The following is a 23,950-nucleotide window of genomic DNA, read 5'->3' on the forward strand; positions in this document are numbered from 1 at the left end:
TCACCACCGGTTCTGGTCCTGAAAGACAGAGCCCAAAATGAGACCCCCAATGTCCGCTGGAACATGAGAGGAGCCTTGTCCCCACCATCTCTCTCTGCAGAGAGCTGGGGAAGGAGAAGGGTGTTGGAGCCCTCAATATCCCCAGGACAGGACTTGGCTCTCCTGAGATCCATATGGCACCCAGAGCCCCTTGCCCAGTGTGTCATTACCCCGGGATGTCCCTAAACCTCCCAGAACCCTGCCCAGCCCTCACAATGACCCTGGGGGTCTGTATGGCACCAGAGCCCCTGCCTGGCCTGCACAGCAACACGCTGGGTCTGCAGAGCCCCACTGGGTGCAAGGAAAGGCATGGGGGTGGCTCTGTCAGCTCACCCGGGGACATGGATCATGGACAGTCCCGTCTCTTTTCCTCTCACAGGGAGAAAGCAATGGGGTCCTTGGGGAAGGTGCGCTCAGGGATCCCCTGGGGCCCAGGATCCTTTGTGGGGCTGGAGATGCCCTGATGCTGCTCACCTAGACATCAACGGCTACAGGCAATGCTCTCCGGTGCAGACGTGCTCTCAACAGCTGAGGCGCAGAGGACTGGGGAGAAAGAGAGGGTTAGGGACTCGCTTGGGTGCACTGGGGTGTACTGGGAGGCAGGGGAAAAGCAATGGGGTCCTTGGGGAAGGTGAGTCAGGGATCCCCCGGGGCCCAAGATGCTTTGTGGGGCTGGAGATGCCCTGATGCTGCTCACCTGGACATCAACGGCTACAGGCAATGCTCTCCATTGCAGAAGCACCCTCAACAGCTTAGGCGGAAGGGACTGGGGAGAAAGAGAGGGTTAGGGACTCGTTTGGGTGCACTGGGGAGTACAGGCAGGCAGGGAAAAGCAACGGGGTCCTTAGGGAAGGTGCCTCCATGGAAACATGGGGTACGTGAGTTTGTATGGTGGTGCACAGAAAGCAGTGGGGTCCTGGGGAAGGGGCCCACCTGGGTGCGTGGCTGCGTACTGGGGCACCCCAAGGTGCAGTGGGTTGTGATGGGATGGATGGGAATGCAACGGGGACCCTGGGGAAGGGGGCCTGCGTGGGAAAAGAGTGGGTGCAGGGGTGTTCTCTAGAGTTGCCGTGGGGTGCACTGGGGTGTACTTGGGCACATTGGGATGCCCTGGAGTGCCATGGCCATGGAAGGGCAGGGTCTGGGCCAGCAGAACTCCTGGTACCCACCTCATCCTCCAGCAGTCCCTCGACTTCGTCCCCCACCTGTAGAGAGACCATGAGACCTCACTGGTCACTGGGATGTCCCCAGTCCCAGCAAGGGATGGGAGGACCAAACTTTCCTGCAGTTCCGCAGACTAGACGCTCTCTAAGTCCACCCCACTACTTACCTCCAGGGTATTACTTCCACTTCCCTCCAAGACCTCCTAGGGAAGGAGAGCAAAGGGGTGGTCTGGATCGGACCTTGGTGTGGGTGCATGTGGGGCACAGGCGTCCCCAGTCCCCCCAGGCCCATGGTTTCCCCCTGGTCTGAGGGGGTAAATGTCTTCTGCTCCCCTCAGCCCCATTCTGCCATGTTTCACCTGGGATTCCTGTTCATGCAGGGACCAGGGATGGGGATGGAGACAAAGCTAGCGGGGGGAATTTGGGGTTTCCAAAGAGAATGAGGGTGGGAGAGATCCAAAGAAAGGGCACTGGGGTGAATTAGTGGGGCCCAAGAGACTGGGCTGGGGGTGTTGAACGGGCAGGACTGCATAGGATGCAAGTGAACGGTAAAGGCATACAAGTGGAGGGGATACAGGGACATCAAGCGAGGTGGTTGCCGGGGCCAGAAGGAAGAGGACTGGATAGGACCAAAGCGAGTGGACTGGGAGAGTGTTTGGGATTGGTGATTCAAGGAAGGGGATCTGGGGACACTACTGCAGTGGACAGGATGAAAGGCAAGGGCCTGAGCGGAAAGACTGAAAGAAAGGCATTGGGAGTGACCAAAGGGAGGGCATTTAGGGACCCTAGATAGGACACGGAGGAGATCCCGGGGAGGAGATGACTGAGGGGACCAAAAGGATGGGATGGGGAGCCCCAAAAGGGAGGGATGTGGGGGCACCAAGACAAGAAAGCAGTGGGGGCCCTCCCAGGAGTTTGCAGTGGACCCTCCCAGGGAGGGGACAGGTCCAACCATTCACTGAGGAACTTGGGCTCTGGGCACAAGAAGATTAATTTTTGTGGGCAAAGTGGAGGGAACAGGTGGAATTGTGCGAGGGAGAAAGCTGCATTGCCCGGGGCTGGAGATGCAGGGGAGCCTGGAGGAGCTCCTTGCTTGGGAAAGGGAGAGGCCAAGTCACGGGGTTTCGTGCTCACCACTATGATTCCATTCTGCAGGAGAGCTGATGTCCTGCAGCCAAGAGCCGTCCCCAGACTTGAGCCCCTCCCCGTGGCATTGAGGACTCACCTGAGCATCTGCCGGGGTGCACAGCAGGATGGTGAAGAGCAGAGCCACGCTGAGCACTGCGACCTTCATCTTCCTCTGCAGTGTGGTGAGTCCCGAGTGAAGGTGCAGAAGGTGACGGGCAGATTTATCCCTCCCAGGACTCCTCCTTGCCCCTCCCTGCCCCGAGAGCCCCCAGGGCAAAGCCAGGCTTGGCAGAGACACCAGCCCTGGCAACAAACCCAACTCTGGCACAGAGTCGCCCCTGCCTCGGCACTGATCCAGACACCTTCCCCGGCATCAGTCCAGCTTCCTGCATGAGGCAGCTGCACAGGGAAGGGCCCAGGCATCTGCGGGTGGCGAGGGGGGTGGGCACTGTGCCTCTGACTGCTGGAAACCCCACGGTGACGACCCACCGCTCCAACACAAAGCCACCCTCCAACAGCCCCCCAAAGCTAGATGCCCCCACCTCCCAGCGCCCATCAGCTCCCAGCACTGCCATCTCCCAGTGCCGCTCGCCTCCCAGGCCAGTCTTTCCTTCCGGGACTCCCCCTGAGATGACGCCAGCCTCAAACCAGGGGTCCCTAAGCAGAATTGTCTCTGAGCCCTCTCCAGCCCCTTGGGTACAGAGGGGGCTGGGACTGACCCCTCTTCTTGGGGCACCAGGGACCCTGGGATTAGGGAATACTGGAAGGTGGGAGGACAACCTGGGGCATGGGCAATGGGCACTGCTGTGTGACTGGGCTCTTCAGACACTGGAGGCACTGGCAGTGGGGAGCACTGGTGAATGCCCAGCTACAGCTCACCCCATTTCCCCTGCACTGCAGGCCCCAAACTGGTGCAGTCCCCAGCCACGGCCGCCCCAAAGCGGAGAACGGAGGGGAATAACCCCTGCCCTGGCCCTCACCCTGCCACTGCCTGGGGCCACCGTGCCCTCCCAGACAACATGGGTCCCACTCTGCAGAGTTGCCCCCAAACAAGGGGTCCCAGTGACCCCATCCCCAACAAGGCTCTGGCGCCAGCCCTGTCCCTGCCTGGGACTTGGCCACAGCTCACCAAAGGCCCTTGTGCCAACAAAGTGTCCCTTCAATGCCTTCGTCCTTGGTCCAGGCCAGCGCTCTCCCTGAGCAGGATGTGGTCATCCAGAGGGACACGATGAAGTGGGCGCTTGTCCCCAGGCAGCCACTCAGAGCTAATTGTGGGGACAGAGCTCCCCTGGCCAGGGGAGGGATGTTTGTCCCCACAGCATCTCTGATAAGCTTTGTTTGCCCAGGGCCCGTGGCATAAGGAACCCGTTTGGCAAGACTGGTGCTTCAGGAGAGTGCCCGATTAGGGGGAGTCTGGAGGGGGTTAAAGCAGCCTGGAGGCCTGGGCTCCCTCCAGCCCTGGCAGCGGGCAGAGCCCACAGAGGAGGGCAGTGCTGGGGGAAGTGGTGAGGAGCAGGTCCCGGGGCACTGCGCACGCTGGAGCCCAGAAGCGGGGGCAGTCCCGGGGGAGCAGCCTGACACCCGGGGTGTTGCTCTCCTTCGGGAAAACCTGGTGGCAGGGGAGTCCTGCGGGAGCGGGGCTTAGAGCAGCCTGGGAGATGGAGCTGTCTCCCTAGGGGCACTGCGGCCCTTTCCCTCTCCCCCGCTGCCTGCCCTGCAGCTCTCCTTGCCTTTCCAGGGTGGTTTCCTTCACAGCACCCCTGGTCCAAACGTCACCATCCTGGGGGCCCTGGGCAGCACCCTCTGGCCAGTGTGGGGCAAGGGGAGCGTGGGATTGTACGCAAGTTGTTCAGCTCTCCGCGCTGAGTGGGGAGAGCTGCTGGGTGAAGCTGCTGGCCTGGCTCGCACAAGCCAAGCAAGATCTTCTCCAGCAATCTGGCATCGATGCACCCATTCTTTCCAGTCGGGATGCTCACGCAATCTGCCATCGCTGCTCTCTTCAAGGCTGCAGGTGCCCCAAACAGCAGAGGGAACAGCTGGTACCTCTGTTAGCAGGGACATGCTCCTAATGAAGATGGGCCTATTTTGGATCAAGAAGCGCAGGCAGCCCTCTTTTGCCTCCTTGTAGATGCCCACAACTATCAGAAGAGATAGACAACAGGGCAGGTATTCATTCATTTCTGCAAATGGAGAAGACCAGCCTTTTCACTGGTGGTGTGAGTTAGCACTGGGAGGAGATAGGGCCAGTAAGGTCTCAATCAGGAGATGCAGCACGCATTTACATAAAAATGATCGGAGGGCTGGAACACCTCTGCTATGAGGAAAGGCTGAAAGAGCTGGGGTTGTTCAGCCTGGAGAAGAGAAGGCTGCGGGGAGACCTGATTGCGGCCTTTCAGTACTTCAAGGGGGCTTATAAGACAGATGGGGACAGACTTTTTAGCAAGGCCACTAGCGATAGAACAAGGGGCAATGGTTTTAAACTAAAAGAGGGGAGATTCAGACTAGATAGAAGGAAGAAATTTTTTACGATGAGAGTGGTGAAACACTGGGACGGGTTGCTCAGAGAGGTGGTAGATGCCCCATCCATGGAAACATTCAAGGCCAGGCTGGATCGGGCTCTGAGCAACCTGATCTGGTTGAAGATGTCCCTGCCCATTGCAGGGGGGATGGACTAGATGACCTTTAAAGGTCCCTTCCATCCCAAAGCATTCTATCATTCTACGATAGATGTCTCTCTCAGCAGCTGATAATCAGAAGTAACCACATGTCATCACCAGCAAATCCACTAAGCGCACAGAAAAACAGCAGCATTGAATGCGCTGGACTCGTGGCCTCTCCTGGCTTCATGGGACATCAGCACTATGACAGCAGATCCATGAATGCTTCGGAAGGCTGCCACGTTCCTCTCTAAACTCATCCGCTGTTTGTTATGTGCCACAGGAATTCAAGCTACCACGCTGTGCTTCCCAGTTGCCATTCACTTCCAAAACCATCCAGCAGTCCACCTCACGTGTCTGAAAGTAAAACAGTGCTCTGCTGTAGCCCTCTGTCTCTGAGGGGGGGAGGGTAATTCATTTTTAGGAGACACAGGCTGGGAATCAAAGGCTGATGGTAAAAGTCTGGTTTAGGTTGTGAAGTCAGCGGGAGGTTTGCCTGCGTGTCAGTGAATCCAAGGTGTCACTGGTTTTGTTCTGATGATGATACACACTCCTGCCACGGCTTCAAAGAAATAAAAAAACACTGATAAGTGGTTCACGAGAACTGTAGATGGCTCAGATTCTTCGCTGACATTCTATGTCATTTTTAAGGGTTAGGGATATGGTTATATCTTTATGGGACACTACCTAGAAATAAGAGATCTGTTGTGGATCGGTTGCGAAAAGATTTCAGGCAATGACTTGAATATTTGCTTTGGAAATTGCCCAAAGGGCAGGCAGTCACCTGGAAGATTTTCAGTTTGACTGCTTCTGCTTTTGCGCTATTTATTAGATAGCTCAGTTACACAGTGTTATCCATCATGTTTCAATAGGCTGTGAGCTATTTGTATTCTGAAGTTATTTTTAAAAGAATTGATGAATTGCATGCACTGTCATAACTGAGGAATACTGAATGAGGAGAGGTCAAGTCTGCCTTGGAGATAAATGCAAATCAGGTGGATGGCGTTTGATAGCCACTTAACATTAAAGGTGCTCCTCAGGAAGATGCCATCTGCTGATTTAATGGTATCTAAAAGGAGGTGCTCATGGTTTTGTAGCAGTAGCGTATTGAAAAAGTAAAATGTCACGAGGTTGCCGGTTTGACAAAGAGATGGACAGGAGACTTTACAAGGCTGGTCTAAACTGTAGCTAATCTCTCTCCGCCTTCTCCAAGCAGGGCTGAGAGCGCTTCTGGGAGTTTCTGTTTTTCCTGCAGTCGCTTCTGTGAGGCAGTGGACTTTGGACCACATTTATTTCCCAAATAAAGTTTTAGCAAGGTTGTTCTCCTCAGGCTTTGACCTGCCTACAGGATACCTACAAAAGGTATGCCACTGTTTTAGAGAGAGAAAGGGGAGAAAAAGTGATTGCGCTACTTCTTCTTTGGTGGAAACACTTGGTTTATCTGTCCATCTTGCCTAGGTATACAGGGTGGGAGCCTAAGCTATGAGCCCAGCTCTCCCCTCTCCCATTTGGAGATGCATCTTCCCCTGCCCCATTGTAGGAAACCCAGGGATGGAGGCAGGGAGGGAGAGAGAGAGACCGACAGAGGCAGGCACAAAAGGGAGGAGAAGGGATGGGAGGGTTAGAAGGAGAGGGGAGAGACCGCTCTGCAGCACTGGCAGGCATGTGCGTGGGGACAGACGGACACTGGGGGCCTTGTTTTCCCCATGGTCACTTCTTCCATCCCGTCTCCCAGTACCCTCCAGTTCCCTTAGTACCTGCGGAGGGTGGGGGCAGGGACAGGACTCAGCAGGGGGTCTCTGTCCTGCTCTACTGCTTTTGGCTGGGATAGAATTCACCAGAGATTTGACCAGAGTGTAGTAGAGGGAACTTATAATTGTGATAGCTGTTGAACAGTTGCTGGTTATGCTATTGACTTCTCTCTCCCCAACATTAGTTTATCGGATCTGTGCCGTGCTCCCTTTTTTGTTGTACATGTTAAAGGCTGGCTTTGGCTTTTGCTGTTTGCTGCGCTCTGTAGCGCTTGGTGGTGCTTTCTCTGGCAGGTATATTATAAAAGTAGCGGCCTTGAGCTTAATCTGGTCTTTGAGCTCTGCACTGATGCCACTACTCTACTTTGGGAACCACCTCATGGGGACAATCAACAATTACACTTTTCACCTTTTCTCCTCCAAGAGCTTTTTGGTGGAGGAAACACAGAATGGCACCTTCACCACCTTGCCCTGCGTGGCAGATGTTTTCTCCGGCATTACAACAACTCTTCAGTATCTTGGACATCCTTGGGGAACCAAAATACTCCTATTGGTACTTCTCAGGACTAGTTTTTCAGCTTTTTCTAAAGTTAATCAACTATTTTGGAGCAACACCCAGGCCCTGAGGCAGTGTGGTTACAGGTTGCAAGGCATGTTGGAGAATATGGGCAGGGTCCTAGAACGGTTGTCACCTTTGACGGTCTGGGACTTCAACCCAAACAAGTGCAGGATCCTGATGAAGTGCCAGAATGTTTGAGAAAAGGGTGCCCTGGCCTTGGCTATGCCAAAGAGACACCGCTTGTCGCACCGTGCTGGGGCCTGGCCTCCGCTTACTGAGCACAATTTAGCTGGTTTGGGCCAGGGGTGCTGTGAGGGACTAAATTATTATTATTATTACTACTACTGCTACTACTATTCCTATTTTTATTTCAATTGTTAAACTGTTCTTATCTCAACCCACGAGATTTCTCACTTTCACCCTTCCAAGTCTCTGCCCCATCCCACTGGGGCGGGGGGAGTGAGCGAGCGGCTGTGTGGGGCTTAGTTGCTGCCTGGGGTTAAACCATGACACAGGTAAATGCTGCCTTGATGTCCTTCTTCCAAAGTCCCCTCAGAAATGTCCCGGGGGTGATCTGGAGCTGTGAGCAGCCCTCACCCATGCAGCAGCCTCTCGACAGCAGAAGGACCCTGCCCTGCCCTGCTGGGGGTCGCCCCTTCCACCCACAGCTTCTCCCCGCAGTGCCGTGGGGAGCTCCCTGGGCAGGACGAGTGCTGACCCTGGAGGGTGGCAGAGTCCCTGCCCCAGCACACAGCCCCCTGGGGACATAGGGACCCTGCTTGGAAGGACAGCCCTGGGCACCCCTTCACACCCCTGCAGCCATCCCCAGGAGAAGGCAGCCATCGTGCCCTGTCCCTCTCACAGTGAAGCAGGGAATCCCTGCTCTGGAGCATGTCCTTCTCCTCTACGCTAGGGAAAATGTGAGAGTCCTCCGGAAAGATCCTACAGGCTGTGGGATGCCTGAGTTTCAGGAGAACCCTCCAGGATACTCATCCACGTTGTCCTGCAGCCAGAGACTTTCCACACAGAGGGCTGTGAAGATTTCTCCCCCAGTGAGCCCTCAGCATCCCCCCACTCAAGGCTGCCTTTAACCTTTCTCTGCCTCACACAGAGGCAGCACACGTTCATCCTCCACATGAAAATCCTCCCAGAAGGTCCCATAGGCTATGGCATGTACCCGCTTTACGAGATCCCTCCAGGAACCACAGATGCTTTTCCCAGCAGCCAGAGACTTTCTGTGCAGAGGGTTGTGAAGGTTTCTCCCACAGTCAGCTCTCTGCATCCTCTCACCCCACATGAACTTTAATGTCTTTCTGCCCCACTCCTCTCCCTTTGGTGCCTGCAGGCAGTGCCCTCAGCCCTGCTGCGCTTTGCAGAGGAGCTGCTCCTGGGCAGAGCTGTCTCTCTGCAGCGCTGCCCACTTGCCAGCAGCTCCCTCTGTCCCAGGAGCCCAGCCCAGCTCAGCAGCACAGGACCAGCCCAAGGCAGCACTTTCTCTGCCCCCTCTGGGCTCCCTCCAGGTGTCCCTGGGGCTCCAGGGGAACCTGCTGTGAAACAGCCTGAAGGAATCATCGATGTTCCCTCCCTTAGCTTGGGAGAGAGATTTCTTTCCAGCAGTGCCATTTCTCCTCTCAGGAGAAAGATTTGGGCATGAAAATCACGCTTTATTTTCCCATCATTAGACAGGACACCCAGAGAGGGACAGGGAATGATCTCCTTTACCCCTGCTGAGGGAAGGGATTCAGCTGAGTCAGTTAAGGCATCTCCTTCTGGGTTTGTAGTCCTCGGGCTAGAAGGGGACTAAACTTTATCCCATGCCTGCCACAACCCCACAGGTGGTGGGTTTCTTCTTGCCTCAGTTCATACATGTGCACAAAATAGGCTCCTGCATGTGAGTTCCTTGTCTCAGCTCCCATGCTCATTGCTGGGGGTGGAGGCCAGGAGGGAGTTGTTCACACACAAACACCTGGTGACACTGGAGGTGCCAGAGGTGGTCAGGCAAAAATGCCAGGAGGCCTGCATGGAGGAACAAGGACCTCCTGGCCAAACTCAGACATGAAAAGGAGCACAGAGAGGGTGGAAGCAGGGACAAGTAACCTGGGAGGAATACAGAGAGACTGTCCAAGCATGCAGAGAGGCAGTCTGGAAAACCGAAGCCCAAGTAGAACTGAATCTCATGACGGATGTTAATGGCAAGAGGAAGGGTTTCTTTACTGACAGAGCCGACAAAAGCGATGACAAAAGCTCTGAAAAAAGTGGGTCCATTGCTGAAGGAGGTGGGGGACCTATGACACAGGAGATGGGAAAGGCCATAGAATCATAGAATCATAGAATCGTCAAGGTTGGAAAAGACCCTTAAGATCATCGAGTCCAACGGTTAACCTATCACTGCCAAGTCCATCTATACCATGTCCTCGAGCACCACGTCTATCCGTTCTTTAAATACCTCCAGGGATGGAGACTCAACCACTTCCCTGGGCAGCCTGTTCCAATGCTTGACCACCCTCTCGGTGAAAAAGTTTTTCCTAATATCCAACCTAAACCTCCCCTGGCACAGCTTGAGGCCGTTTCCTCTCGTCCTAACACTCATTAATAGGGAGAAGAGACCAACCCCCACCTCACTACAAGCTCCTTTCAGGTAGCTGTAGAGAGCGATAAGGTCTCCCCTCAGCCTCCTTTTCTCCGGGCTAAACACCCCCAGTTCCCTCAGCCGCTCCTCATAAGACTTGTGCTCTAGACCCTTCACCAGCTTCGTTGCCATGGCACTTAATGCCTTCTGCACCTCCTCCTTTACTGGCGAGACAGGCCTTCAGCAATCCCAGGTCCCAGAGACCAGTGGGGAAAGTCAGGAGCCAGGCAGCCATACCCCTGGTGCAAGAGGATCAGATCAGGGAATACGTAAGCAAACTGGACATAGCTAAGTCTCTGGGCCCTGATGGGATGCAGCCACGGGTGCTGAGGGAGCTGGCAGATGTCATTGCGAGGCCACTCTCAATAATCTTTTACCAGTCATCGAAACTGGGGGAAGTGGTCGAAGACTGGAGGAAATCAAATGTCAGTCCTATCTTCAAGAAGAGCAAGAAGGAGGACCCAGGGAACTAGAGGCCAGTCAGCCTCACCTCTCTCCCTGGCAAGGTGATAGGGCAGCGAATGCTGGAAACTGTATTTCCAGGCACATTGTACTGGTTTTGGCTGGGATGCAGATAATTTTCTTTATAGCAGCCCGTATGGTGCTATGTTTGGGATTTGTGACCAAAACAGTGTTGACAGCACCCCAACGTTGAAGCTATTGCTGACCTGTGTTTGCACAGCATCAAGGCCTTCTCTGCTTCTCTCCCTTCCTCCGCAGCGAGTAAACTCTATTTGTGGATGAGGGAAGAGCAGGGGACGTCATTTAGCAAGGCAAAGCTTCACACTGTGTCTTGGTGTCCAGGTGCAGGTTTTGGTAGCGGGGGGGCTGCAGGGGTGGTCTCTGTGAGAAGAGACCAGGGGCTGCCTCCATGCCAGGCAGAGCTGCTTCCAGCTGGCTCCCAACAGACCCTTCGCTGGCCAAAGCTGAGCCCATCAACGAGGATGGTGGAACCTCTGTGAAAGTGTATTTAAGAAAGGACACAACCGCCAAAGTGGGAGAGGAGTGAGGGAAACAATAGTGGGAGAAACAGCCCTGCAGGCACAGAGGTTGGTGAAGAAGGAGGTGCTTCAGGCACCAGAGCAGGTTCCCTGCAGCCCATGGCAGAGAGCACGGTGGAGAAGGTAAGCCCTGCAGTCTGTGGAGGACCCAGCACTGGAGATGTAGGATATTTCCTGCAAGAATGGTGGCTTGAGGAGAGCCCATGCTGGAGCAAGTTTGTCTCAAAGGACTGAAGCCCATAAGACGGACCCCATGGGAAAAGTGTGAGAAGGAAGGAGCAGCAGAGAGGACCTGCTCTGGACTGACCACAGCCTCCATTGCCCATCCCCCTGCACCGCTCAGGGGTAGAAGAGTTGGGAACAAAGGGGTGAAGTTGAGCTGGGGAAAACAGGGTGGTGGGAGGGAGGCCTTCCAGGGGGAAGGAGTTAAGGTCTTCCACCAGTCCCACGCTTCTTCCACCCTCAGCCTTTGCAGCTGCCCATGCCTGGCCTGCCCACTTACCTTTGCCACTGTCACGTTTGTACAAGGCCCCCACACATCTTGGCACAGCCAGTGCGAGCTGGCCTCCACCAAACGTGGAGCCCACGGGGCCTTGGAGGCAGGGAGGAGCCAGGTCCCCTCTGCCTGAGGCTGGGCACAGCTTTTCCCTGGGAACCTCCCTGAGGAGCCTCCTCCTGTGTGTCAGCCTGGGGCCTGGCACCGCTGCCACAGGGACAAGGGCTGGGGGGCAAGGCAGGGCTGAAGTAGCTCAGCTGGGAGAGCGTTAGACTGAAGATCTAAAGGTCCCTGCTTCAACCCTGGGCTTCAGCAATCATTTCCTCCCTTACATGTTTGCAAAGCCCATCTGCCTTCTTCCAGCCTGCCCCAGCCCTACTTGCTCCTTCACCTCTTGCCACAGCGCCATCCCTGCTCTGTAGCTGTCGATCTGTGGCTTAGAAGGAGCCTTCCTCCAGCACCAACAGTCCCCAGCCCCTCCCGGGGCAGGACTCGCCCTTCAGTGCTCCTCCGGGGTGGTCTCCAGCTGTCCCTCCTTCCCTGCTCCACAGGGATGGAGATCTCTCCTCTGCGGGGTCTCTGCAAAGACCCTGTCTCTCTCCTCTTTCTCATTCTCAGTGGTGCACAGACTGGTCCCATCCTCACACACCTCCTTCACCTGGACCCCATTTCCCAGACCAGAGGCCGCCATCCCCGCAGTCCCAGGGAGATGCACTCCCTGGAGCTGAGGCCTCAATGGCAGCATCCTCCCTCGAGAGGGAGGTCTGTCCCAGTAAGACCTCTGATGTGCCCAGGACAGCTGACAAAGCCGTGCTGAGGATCATTCAGCTGGTGCTCTCCAGCTGTCCAGCACCTCCAGAGGAGTTTGGCTTTTTTTGTGACTGAGCACAAGTGAGAGGATGGGGAGAGGGAGAGACTGTCTGTCCAAGCAAGGTTACTGTCTGGCCAGCTTTGAGCATGAGCTTGAAAGTGCTTGGATGCAGGGACAGTGCCTGCAGGACTCTCACTGCTCCCAAAGAGTCCTTCTAGGTTGCTCCTGAGCAAGAATAGGAGAGTCACTGATAAGGATGGGCCCTGGGGCCATGTGAGCAAAGCAGACTGGATGAGCAGCCCATCCCCTTAACTCCTCCACTCAACCACTCCAGATGTTCACGGTGACTGAGGTCTGGTTTTGATTCCCCCAAACCCTCTCTGCCAGGCAGGGGCTCAGTGGGGAAAACATCTATGGCACTGGGCAACACAACTGCCCCAGCTGTAGCACCACGAGGACACCACCCCTGTGTGTGGCCAAACCGTCGGCCTTTCAGTTAACAGCTGACCATGCTCACCCACCCTGCCACAGAGACCCTTAGCCCCAGGGAGACAGAAGCTTGCCCTTCCCCCCACCTCCAGGGATGCTGGGGGGCAGAGGGGTGCAGGGGGAGGCCCAGTGCCTGGATGAGGGGCTGTGAGCTTTCTGCTCCTGTGTCCCTGCCGCTGTCATACCTGCTGGGGCTGGCTGGGGTGTCCAGGGCACCTTGGCCACCATAGGGCTAACTTCTGTGAGGCCACAGCCCAGGGATCACCCAACACAGCAGCTCTGTCTTCGCTTCTCTGTGTGGGACCAGCGTGGCCCAGGTAGGGCCTGAGGGAAAGAGAAACTGGGGAATCCCGAGGTGAAGAGATGGACACTCCTGGGCCCTTGGAGAGAGACATTTTGGCTGGAAACTGTGGCTGCCAGGATGGAAATGTCTCTGACAGCAGGAATATTCCCTAGGGACCAGGGGCTCTTGTAGCCCCACAATCTGACCCCAAGACTGCTGTCTGTCCTTGATACGTGCCCCTTCCCCACCACCATGTCTTTGTGCTCTGCTCCTCCCGATCAGCCTCAGGGAGACACCCCAGCATCGGGCCAGGCAAGCACCAGCTGTGGCTCAAACCCCTAAAGGCTTTTAATAAGAACAAATATGGAGGCACGATGCAAAAACAGGGGAATACAAAGAGAGGAAATGCCCGGCTGTTTCTGCTGCCTGTGGGAAAAGGGAGACGGTTCCCTGGTGCTCACGGCTCTCCCAGCTGCACAGACCTCTCCTCCCTCCTGCCTGCACCCAGCTGCATGGCAGGGACGGGCTCTCCTGGCGCGCGGCTCAGGGACTGTTGTGCACTGAGCTCCGGTGTCACAGCCTGTGTGTCCTCAGGGGGATGTGCCAGAGACACCTCTTCAGCATCGTCATAGCCTGTGCTCTCTGGGCACAGGGACCAGGCATCTCCCTCAGCTCCAGGGGCCCCAGCGCGTCTCTGGGAGCACAGCTTTGCCCCTGCAAGCAGCAAGGCAGCCATTGCACGTTTGCCCCATGGGGTGCCCCTCCTGATCTGTACATCACCTTCCTCCCTTCTGCTCTCCAGTCCAGAGATGTTCAGCTCCCTCTCCCTACCCCGGGCCCCCAAGGAAAATTCCTGCTGCACGTTCCCCCATCACACGAGGTTGGGTTCTCAGTAGAGCAAGGATTCATCTGGAACCAGGGATGGCAACCCAGGAACCAGCAGCGCTCTCTTTCCCTCTCACCTCCAGGTGCATCCCTGGGCCCTGCTGCCTCCTCTGGTGCCCTGGCCATTTCCCAGCCTCCCTGCCCAGGGGCACGATCCTCCCCAGGGTCAGAAACCTCCCTGGCATCATCATAGCCATCCGCTGGGTCACCTCCGGGCAGGACAGGGACGTCTGAAAGGAGAGGGGAGCTGGTGACAGGGAGAAGATATATTTGCAGAGCAGTGGATGGGAGGATGCGCAGGGACGTGGGGCTCAGACACCGGTGTTGGCAGCACCACAGGAGACACCACTCCATGTCCTCCCCAGCTCCAACAGTGACACTCAGTGACACCGCTGTTCTTCACATGTCTGCGGGGAGGAGAGATCCACTCCTTCCCTCACCCTATTACCTGCTGCTGATCCCGGACCATCCTCCCCCTTGCTGTCCCTGGGGTAGGGCTGCAGCTTGGTCAGGGACCCCTCTGAAGAGGAGCCTGGAGAGAGGCGCAGCGGCTGTTAGGGGAGTGCGCTCTGCTGACCAGGCTTGTGGTCAGTGCTGCTGGGGACGGGGGACCCACAGAGGCAGGGCTGAGTGGGGAGAAGGGCTCAGGAATCACCCTGCTCCTCCAGGACAAACCCTGTCTCAAAGGGGCTCCCAGAGCTGCCCCGGGACAGCCCCTTCCCTCCCCCCTCAGGTGTCCCGTAGGGGTGCAGGGACAGGCAGAGAGGGGCTGTCCCCAGCTGGGAGGGGAGGAACTGGTGGGGAGGAAGCTCCTCTCTTGGGCCCAGGACCTGGCTGCTCTCCCCACAGCCCCCACAGCCCCAGCACTGCAGGGACCATGGGCCAGGGGACTGCAGGGGGTCAGCCATGGGTGGGGGGTGAGGGGGAAGAGCCTGGCAGATGTGCCCCCCGGGAGGAACCCACACCCACCTGAGCCACTGAACCTCGCCTGCTTCTCCCACGCCGGGCTGTAACCGATCTCCTCATACACGGCCTCAGGGAAGGGCTCCCAAGCTCTCCCAGAGCCTGTGGACAGCAGCAGGGCTGGCCCAGGGACAGGCAGAGACGGGACAGGATCCCACTCTGCTCCCCCAGCTTTGGTCCTCTGGGCCAGCAGACGGCTACTGCCACAGCACAGTCCTGCTCCCCGAGCCCACCTCTGCCATTTCTGTCCTCAACCCATCCCTATCTCCTGCGACAGCCTTTCAATGTCCCCTCAGAAACAGCCCCTGTGCCCCTCTGGCCCCTGGGTCAGCTCCCTCATGCAGAGCTTGGAGCAGCTCGCACCTTTCCTCTCCCTTTTCTGCCTCATGGCCCCTTCCCTGCTGGGTGGAGGTCAGCGCTGGACAGAGGAACAGCCTGGGGACCTGAAACCATGCGGATCGACCCTGCTGCCCCGCATTCCTCCTGGCATCTCCCCTGCCCCACAGCTCCCTCCACAGCTGCCCAGAGAGCTGCAAGTGTGAAGTCCTCATCTGTTTCCCCTTTGCGCCCATCTCCCCCAGCCCAGCTCTGCTACTTCTGTCCTCCTCCCGTCCCTATCTCCCCCCATGTCTGGACCCTCTCTACCCCTTGCTGCTGGTGGACCATGGTCAGGCAGTCAAGGAGGCGGTGCATGGGAATGAAGGCAGCACACACCCTTATCCCCCCAGCTCTGGCTGTGCCACTCACTCACACCTCACAGCACCCCTGGCCTTGCCAGGAGGCATCTTTCCCAGCCACCCACCTCTGCGCCCAGCCCTGGCGCTTCGCACTTGCCCGGCCAGGAGGGCCAGGACAAGGCAGAGAAGGGCCCCCAGGATGATGCAGATGATGACAGGCAATGAGACTCTCCCGCTGGCGGTCGGACGGCCCCGGGTGGGATCTGCATGGCAGGAGCACAAAAAGGGCAGCACAAAGCCTGGGAGAGGTGGGGGCTGGGACACCCCAGTCCTGACCCCCATTACACCAGGGGTAGACGACCCCAGGAGTGAGTCATGAGGAAGATCCCACCTTGATGGGTAAATCACAGACCTCCCCAACCCCCGCACCCCACTGCTATCCCAGTGCCTCCTCCTGGGAGTTTCACATCCTGGCAAGGAGCCCCTTCCCTCCTGCCATGGGTCACAGCTGGCCCTGAGAAGACCCAGCACCAGCGGGGAGGACAGGTTACCTGGTCGGGGGGTTGGTGCTGCTGTCCTGGGTGCAGCTGCAGAAGAGGAGAAGGAGAGCTGGGCTGAGAGGGTGGGTGTGCAGGTACCAGGGAGCCTCCTCTCTCACACACCGTGTGTGCGTGCGTGTGTGCATGTATCCCTGACGCATCCCACCCAAATTGCCCCTCCTGCACAAGTGGTCGGGGTGGCCAGGACAGGGCCCAGGGCCCTGCTCTGGCCATTGGGCAGGATGGCGCAGGTAGCCCAGGAGATGCCTCTGGGGGCTGCAGGGCCCTGCAGGCAGAAGCCAGAGGACATCCAGCCCCACAGAGGCTGCTGCCCACTTGGCACCAGGCTCCCAGGCTCCACAAGGATGGCCTTGCTCACAGGAGCTCTGCCAAGAGCTCCATCAAGGGTCCCAGCCCTGCCGCTCACCTGAGCAGCGCACGGCAGCATCCTCCTTGTGCCGGCAGGCACCGCTGTCCCCAGGCCGAGCCCAGCAGTCCTGCAGAGATGGCTCTGTCCCCCGGCACTCCACCTGCTCCAGCCAGATGGGGCCCGTCCCCTCCCCAAAAGCAGCCTCGTCCAGGGCAGACACCGCGGGGCCACAGCCCAGCTGCCTGCATGCCACCTCGGCATCCTGCATGTCCCAGGAGTCGTCGCACACCGTCCCCCAGGAGCCGCGGTGCCAGACCTCCACTCTGCCCGAGCACCCACTCTCGCCTCCCACGGCACGAATCTTCTCCCTGTCTGGAGAAGGCAGAGACCTCCCAGGGCACCGGGACAGCAGGCAGAGCCCTGCCAGGCCAGAGGGGCATGCAGAGGAGCAGCTACCTGTGCAGCTCGTGGAGTTTGGGCACACGGTCCGCAGGGCCGCGGGTGTTTCTGGCCGACTCCCTGCAGAAGGAAATGCTGCGGTGAAGGGGCTGCTGAAGGGCGTCGTGCAGCAGAGCGTGGGGCTGAGCTCTGCTCACGCCTCCTCGTGCCGCCTCGCTCACGGCAGCAGCTGAACCCCAGTCATTCAGGGGACACGCACGGCAATGTGGGGGACCCTGACTGCTCAGCCCCAGAGGGACCCTGGTTCACAGAGCAGCAGGAGGGTGTCCATGGAGGGGACGCTCCTTGGAGCCCTGGCTGGGCTCTTCTGAGACCTTGCCTGCAGACACCTCTGCCTGCCCCGGGCGCTGCTGGGAGCCCGGCTGGCAACTGCTGGGGAATGTGTGGGGCTCTGAGAGCTGAAGTCCCATTTGTGCCACCACAAGCAGCAGGGTCTGGCCCGTAAAGTCAAAGCCCCTGTAGGCCCTGTCTCTGCGCTTGACTCTGCCCAGCAGGGAGCAGGAGCTGGGGGGATGCTGGTGCCCAGGGAGCTCTGAATTACCATTGCAGGTGATGTGGGTCTCGTCTCGCAGGTCATCACACGACTGTGGGTCCCAGGGAGCAGAAGGACACTGCCAGAAGGAGCTGTTTCTCTCCCCACACTCCACGCGATCCAGCCAGGTGAGGCCAGACACCCTACCATAGGGCAGGCGTGTTTCCAGGGTCCCTTCATCCCCACAGCCCAGCTCCTTGCATGCCAGCGACACCGTTTTGGGAGTCATTGAGTTGGAGCAAACGGTCCCCCATGTGCCATTGTAGAACACCTGCAGGCGCCCGGAGCAGTTGGTGCCGTTGTGCAGCCTCAGGGCCATGAAATCTGGGAGGAAAGAGCCCAAAGGGGAACAGACTGGTCCGGGGCTATGGGAGCAGAGGAGTCTCTTCACCCCCCAGGCCCTCAGCCAGGCAGAGGCACGGCCAGCAAGTCACCCTTTTGCCAGGGGCAGAGAGAAGTCCCTGCCGGACAGACACCCATGCCCTCCGCGCTAACCCTTGGGGACAGCTCAGCTTACAAGGGGCCCCCAGTGGGACCGAGGGGGTTTGTGCATGGCTGTCCCCAGGACAGGCTCAGGCAGGGGCTCAGAGGCAGCCAGGGACAGCCTTGGCCGTTGACGGCTCTCCCCTTGTCCTGGTCTCCCCGGGCACTGGGCTCCCACCACAGCTCCCAGCACAGACCTGAGCAGACGACTCCTGCGTCTTCTTTGTGCCCGCAGTCGTGCTGCCCCCAGGACCCTGCCGGGCAGTCCCAGAGAGCAGCTTCGGCCCCGGAGCAGTTCACGCTGTCCAGCCATATCTGACCGGAGCCTTCCCCAAACCGGGCGGAGCCAACTGCCTTCACCGCCCCTCCGCAGCCCAGCTGGTGGCAAACGACGGCAGCATCAGACAGGTCCCAGCCATCATCGCAGACAGTCCCCCAGCTGCCCTGGTGGTAGATCTCCACTCTGCCAGCACAGCGCCCGGGCCCGTTCACCAGCCGGACCTGCCGGCTCCCTGCAGCAGGAAGAAACCCCAGCTGCCATCAGGGGCCGGCTGCCCACCCAGCCCAGAGCCTGGGGGGCCTGTGCAGTGTCACTCACCCCAGCAAACGACCCCCACGTCCTCTGCAATCCCTGCTGCCAGGGCGCTCATGGGCAGCGAGGTGTTGCAGAGGGTCAGGTTGGCCTCGTGCCCTGCGCACCGGACCCCTCGCAGCCCCACGGGACCCGTCCCTCTCTGAGGCTTCAGGGGGTTGTAGGCTCTCTCTGCCTCTCCGCACCGCAGCTGCCGGCACAACACGCTGGCCTCCTGCATGTCCCACTGCTCATCCAGGACTCGGCCCCACGTCCCGCGCTGCAAGATCTCCACTCGCCCGTCGCACCGGCTCCCTCCACCCACCAGCCGCAGGGCTGTGGAGCTGCCTGGGCCTGGGGAGAGCAGCCATGCCCCAGCCCTCAGCAGCACCAGGCAGCCCACAAACCTGCAGCACCTCTCCAGGCTCTCCAACCCTCACAACACCCTGCAGCTCACCCGCCTGCCCGCAGCCCTCTGCGGTCAGCTTCAGGAGCAGCTTTCTACAGGCTTGGTTCCCCAGTCCCTGAGCCTTCCTGAGCAAGACCCTCTCTTTGCTCTTGGTGGGGCAGAGCCACCCAACACGTCCCTGCTGAGGCAGATGGGGCAGCTCCCGCAGGAGGGAGCAGCAGCCGGCGGTGGCCTGGGGATAGGCAGCCCCAGGACAAGCCTTGCCCCACCTCAGCGCTGGCCTTGGCACTGCTGAGCCATGGGGCAGAACACACACGCCTCTGCCCCTCTGCATCCCTGGGGATCTGGGCCTGGGAGCCTGTGTCCCTGGCAGGGAGCAGAGCAAGGGGGGCCTTTCCGATCAAACAGGAGAAGTTTGGGTCTTGTGCTGACCAGGAGCAAAGGCAAAGCCAGAGGGATGGAGCTGAGCCCCACAGCCCCGTCCTGGGTCTGTCCTGCAGCAGGAGAGCAGAGAACCCTGTGTCTGGCGGTGGCCCCAGGGCCTGAGCCCCTGACCAGGGTGGGGCAGAAATGCCCGACCCTTTCCAGTCCTCAGCTCTCCCACATCAGAGTGGTTGAATCTGAGCAGATAAGGTCTCTAGATTATTCCTGGTAAAGCTAGGGGTTCTTCAGCCTGCTGCTGCCATAGTGTCCTCTGCTTTGGGTGGCCATGAAACACCCAAGGGACAAATGGAGTTAACACAGCGTTGTCCCAGCACTCACCTGAGCAAATGACAGCAGCATCGTTCTCATGGGAGCACGGTGAGGCCCCCAGGGCGGTCACTGGGCACTGTCCCAGGTGGACTTCAGTCCCATCACAGTGGAATGAGTCTCTCCAGACAGGTCCCGTGCCTCTCCCAAAATGCCCTCCTCTGGGAATGGACTCAGCAAACCCGCAGTCGAGGTGACAACAGAGAACGTGGGCGTCCGAGAGATCCCAGCGGGAGGCACAGAGGGTGCCCCAGGTCCCCAGCACCTGCACCTCCACCCTCCCCTCACATGCCGTGCTGCCGTTCACCAGCCTGAACCCTGTGTACTCTGGGGACAGAGAAGGATGAGATAGGGCAGAATTGTGCTTTTGCTCCCTTGCAAGGTGAAGGAGCAGCCAAATGGAGGAAAGCCTGCCTTTCTGCTCTTTCTGCCTGATTTTAGGGCTGCAGACAACCACATCACCCCTCCAGCCCTCACACCCAGCACAGCATGGCACTGTCCCGGCCCTGCTCCCCTTGGCCCCAGCACGCCCCCAGATATGGAACACCCCACCCTCAGTCCTTACGGGTACAGGTGACACCAGCGGCGTTCGTGTGGGTGCAGGGCTGGTCTCTGCGGGATCCCCTGGGGCAGGAGATGAGAAGGGATTCATTCCCCACACACTGCAGCTCTCTGTCCCACGTGGCACCAACACCTTCTCCAAAGTGAGCTGCCCTGGGCACAGACAGGGCTGCGCCACACTGCAACTCCCTGCAGACCACGTCGGCAGCTTTGGGACCAAAGTCTGAATTACAGACAGGTTTCCACTGGTTCCCATCGCGGATCTCCACGCGTCCTGAGCAGGGGCTCTCCCCTCCAACCAGCCGGACAAATCCTGGAGCAATCAAAGTCCCCGGAGAGTTGCCAGAGCCCTCTGGCAGTTACATGCCCACGTCCCACCTGGTCTGCAAGGTGGCCACAGCAAAGAGCCCCACGACCCTCCCAGCAGGTCCCAGGGGCTGCTGATGGCACAAACACACCAGGGACACCCTGCCGCTCCTCAGACATCAGCACAGCACTTGTGGCCTTGCTTCTCCCCCAAACCCCCAGCCGTAGGCACTGCTCAGACTTCCTGGCAGCACTGCGAGCACTTGGGGCCAGGGAGACTGGCCAAGGCACTGTTGGCTGCTGCAGCCTGCTCTGCCCACTGAGCTCAGGGCCTGGCTGAGGAACCCCGTGGAGCCACCAGAAATGCACCACATTCCCAGGTGGTTCTCAGGTCAGTGGGGCACTGCTGTTAGATGGGACATGTCACAGGGCACAGATGCACTGCCAGTGTACATGCGGTCTCTGTCTTCACCAGCCCCTGGCTGCAGCGTTTGCCTGGGGAGGAGTCCTCAGCCGGGGCCAGCGTGCACTGCCAGGCGTGCACATCCCTGGTCAATGGCTGGGCAGAAGGCAGGAGAGCAGGCAGAGTTACAGCCCTGGGCTGAGACGAGCTCCCAGTGCAAGGACAGGCACCAAGGAGAGCCAGAAAGTGCTGGCAAATCCCCAATGGCACAGGGCAGCCAGGGGCTGGGGCAGGCAGGAGAGGCTGGGAAGCAGATCACCACTGCCTGCACTCCCTGTGGGCTGGCTCTCATGGGGTGACCCTGGGAAAGGAATGAGGTGGCCATGGGCCACCCTGCTCTTCTGCCCAAGCCCAGTACTCCTCCCCTCTGAGCAGCTCTTCTGCTTTGGGGACCATCTTGGGCCCTTCCCCAGGGGCTGTTGGTGGCCACGTGAGCTGTTCTCAGTGCCTCTAGCATGGGGGGACCTGGTCCTCGGTGCTGCCAGAGAGATCCTGGATGAGCCAGAGGAGAGAGATGGGAAGGAACAGACACTGCGGAGCAGGGTGGGCCATTCATCTCCCAGCCCCAGGAGGTTGGGCTGAGCCGCATCTGGGGCCAGGCAGTGGCGAGTTACCCCTGGGCTTTCCTCAGGGACTGGGGAAACCAGCAATGACAGTCCCAGCTCGGCAGTGTGACCGGCCACACTGGGCCCTGCTCCAGTACCCCGTCATTGTTCCCTGAGGGCACAGCCAGGTCCCTTCCCCCATCCTGGCCACAAAGGTAGGGAACCGGCTGGCCCCTTACCTGAACACGTCACTCCAGCATCCCGACTGTGATCACAGTACTGTCGAAGACTTTCATCGTTTGTACATTCAGACAGAGCAGACTCAGTGCCATGACACTTAGCACCAGTCACCCAAATGGGGCCAGATCCTGGCCCAAAGTGTGCATAGTAATGAGCTTCAACAGCAGACCCACAGCCCAGCTGCTTGCAAACCACTGCAGCATCGGCCATGTCCCAGGAGAAATGACACACAGTCCCCCACTGGCCCTGGTGTTTCACCTCCACTCTCCCAGCACAGCGCTCGCCGCCATCCTCCAGCCTCACCTCCGCAGCCCCTTCAAACACCAAAACACGGGACCGGTCAGGAGAGGGCCGAGCCCCAGGCTGCAGGTCTGGGAGTCGAGTCACAGCACCAGGCTGGGAGCCCTCTCCTCTCTGAGCTGTCCCTGGGGAAGTGTGGGGGTCCCTCCTCTCCCCACGGGCTGGGCAGGCTGGGGGGGCCAACTCCAGCCCTGCTGGGCCATTCACTGCCCCACAGCCCTTGGCACCTCCTCCCACTCCAACAGCCCCCTGCCCATGCCCACCCACACACCGTGCCCCCAAGCCCTACACAGGGCACCATCTTCTCCCCAGCCAAGCATACCCTGGAAAGCCCCATGCCCCAGGGCCCACAGCTTCCCCTGCCTACCACCTGCCTTGCCACCACCCAAAACCACACCACCCCCAGGGCTTTCCATGTCCTCAGGGAGGACCAAGATGATCCCAAGGATCCCCCCAACCCATATCGTCTCCTTGTCCCAGGAATCGGCCCAGCCCCTGTGCTTGGCTCGGGCCCCCAGGAAGGAAACTTCTCTGCCACCTGTGGGTGCGATGGCCTGGGCCCCTTCTCTCTGTGAGGCACAAACTGCCTTCCTGGGGTCGGGGTTCCCCTGCACCCTGGGACACCCTGGAGATTGGCTGTGCCCTGGGGATTGCTGAGTGCTGCCATCACCACCTGGGCCACTGCCAGCCTCAGGGGCACAGACCTGGGGAACAAGGGGTCCCAAAAGGGTCACCCAGGATGGGGGTGTCCATAAATGCAAGCAGGCACGGGCTGCCTTAAACACAGAGAGGCACAGGGAAAGGCACAAGGTCGATGGACCTGAGCACCTTCTGACCCTTGTCTCACCGGAGACTGGAAAGAAACCCCATTCCCAAAGGGATCCCGATGACCCCGCTGGTACCCGCTGGCCCTGGGCTGTGAGACAAGGGACCCGGCACTTACCCCTGCACAGCTGCACCCAGAGCAGCAGCCACAGCACCCGAGGCGACAGGAGTGCCTCCATCCCCATCCTGAGCCTCCTGCCCTGCTGGCACAGCCCTGCTGCACCCCACTCCCTGCCACGGCTCCTGCGGACTCATGGGGACAACGACGATGGGAGGGTAATATATATCTGCAGATGCCAACCCAGCTGCAGGAGGAGCCAATCAAAGCAGCAGCAGCACCTTTTGAGACGTTATTGGGAGCTATCTCCCCTCCGACACAGCCCAGCCCTCCAATGAACTTCTCCAGCGCCATTCATGACCATATATGAGGGACATATGTGTCCCGCTGCGGGTGTCATGGTCGCTACGTCAGGGAATCATCACGGGAGAAGCTGTGTGTGGAGGGGAAATGAGTCCGTCACCCCTTGCACCCTGCTGTGGGGACTGGGAGCACTGAGCATCTTCTACGGTGGGCTCATCCAAGAGGCCAAGGTGTGAGTGTTCAGCCATCGCCAAGCTGTGGGAACCACGGAGCTGGGAGTGCACCGGGGTCTGTGTCAGGATGGGAAGGAAACAGCCCCTGCCCCTGCTACAGACCGCACTGTGCTGGCAGCAGCAGCTGGGCAAGGGCCTTGGGCAGGGGAAGAGCTCCATCCCAGGAGGGCTGGCTCGCCCGTCCCTCCCTGCACAGCCCCACCCTGGGTCCCTCGCAGGAGCCCGAGCTGGGCCATGGCCTTGCCCTGGCAGCAGACCTGCAGCCCAGAGGCTCCGTCAGGCCCCTGACTCTCAGCCTGTCCCCGAGGGGCCGTTCTTCCCCACAGGCGCATCGGGAGCTGGAGCCTGCAGGTGCACAAACCACAGCCCACGTGGCCTCTCAGCGCTCGCCGCGCTCCCCGTGCAGCGCCCAGGCAGGAAGTCTGTGGTTTCCTCCTGGCACCGTGCCCAGGCACATCCCTGCGGTGCCCCC

General features: G+C 59.1%; 1 protein-coding gene across 1 annotated transcript; it reads right to left on the reverse strand.

The window, feature by feature from the left end:
- On the reverse strand, positions 1 to 21,685 carry LOC309603627 (scavenger receptor cysteine-rich domain-containing protein SCART1-like; the record flags this gene model as incomplete). Its single annotated transcript, XM_082338423.1, has 11 exons — positions 1 to 18; positions 1,209 to 1,244; positions 1,370 to 1,405; positions 2,428 to 2,502; positions 4,374 to 4,468; positions 17,441 to 17,755; positions 18,112 to 18,426; positions 18,513 to 18,829; positions 19,653 to 19,971; positions 20,210 to 20,268; positions 21,678 to 21,685. 11 exons carry the CDS (start codon positions 21,683 to 21,685, stop codon positions 1 to 3), a joined length of 1,593 nt encoding a protein of 530 aa, XP_082194549.1.
- Positions 21,686 to 23,950: the final 2,265 nt, after the last annotated feature.

This window comes from Platalea leucorodia (assembly GCF_965183815.1).
Source record: "Platalea leucorodia genome assembly, contig: HAP1_HAP1_SCAFFOLD_159, whole genome shotgun sequence".
Taxonomy (NCBI): Eukaryota; Metazoa; Chordata; class Aves; order Pelecaniformes; family Threskiornithidae; genus Platalea; species Platalea leucorodia.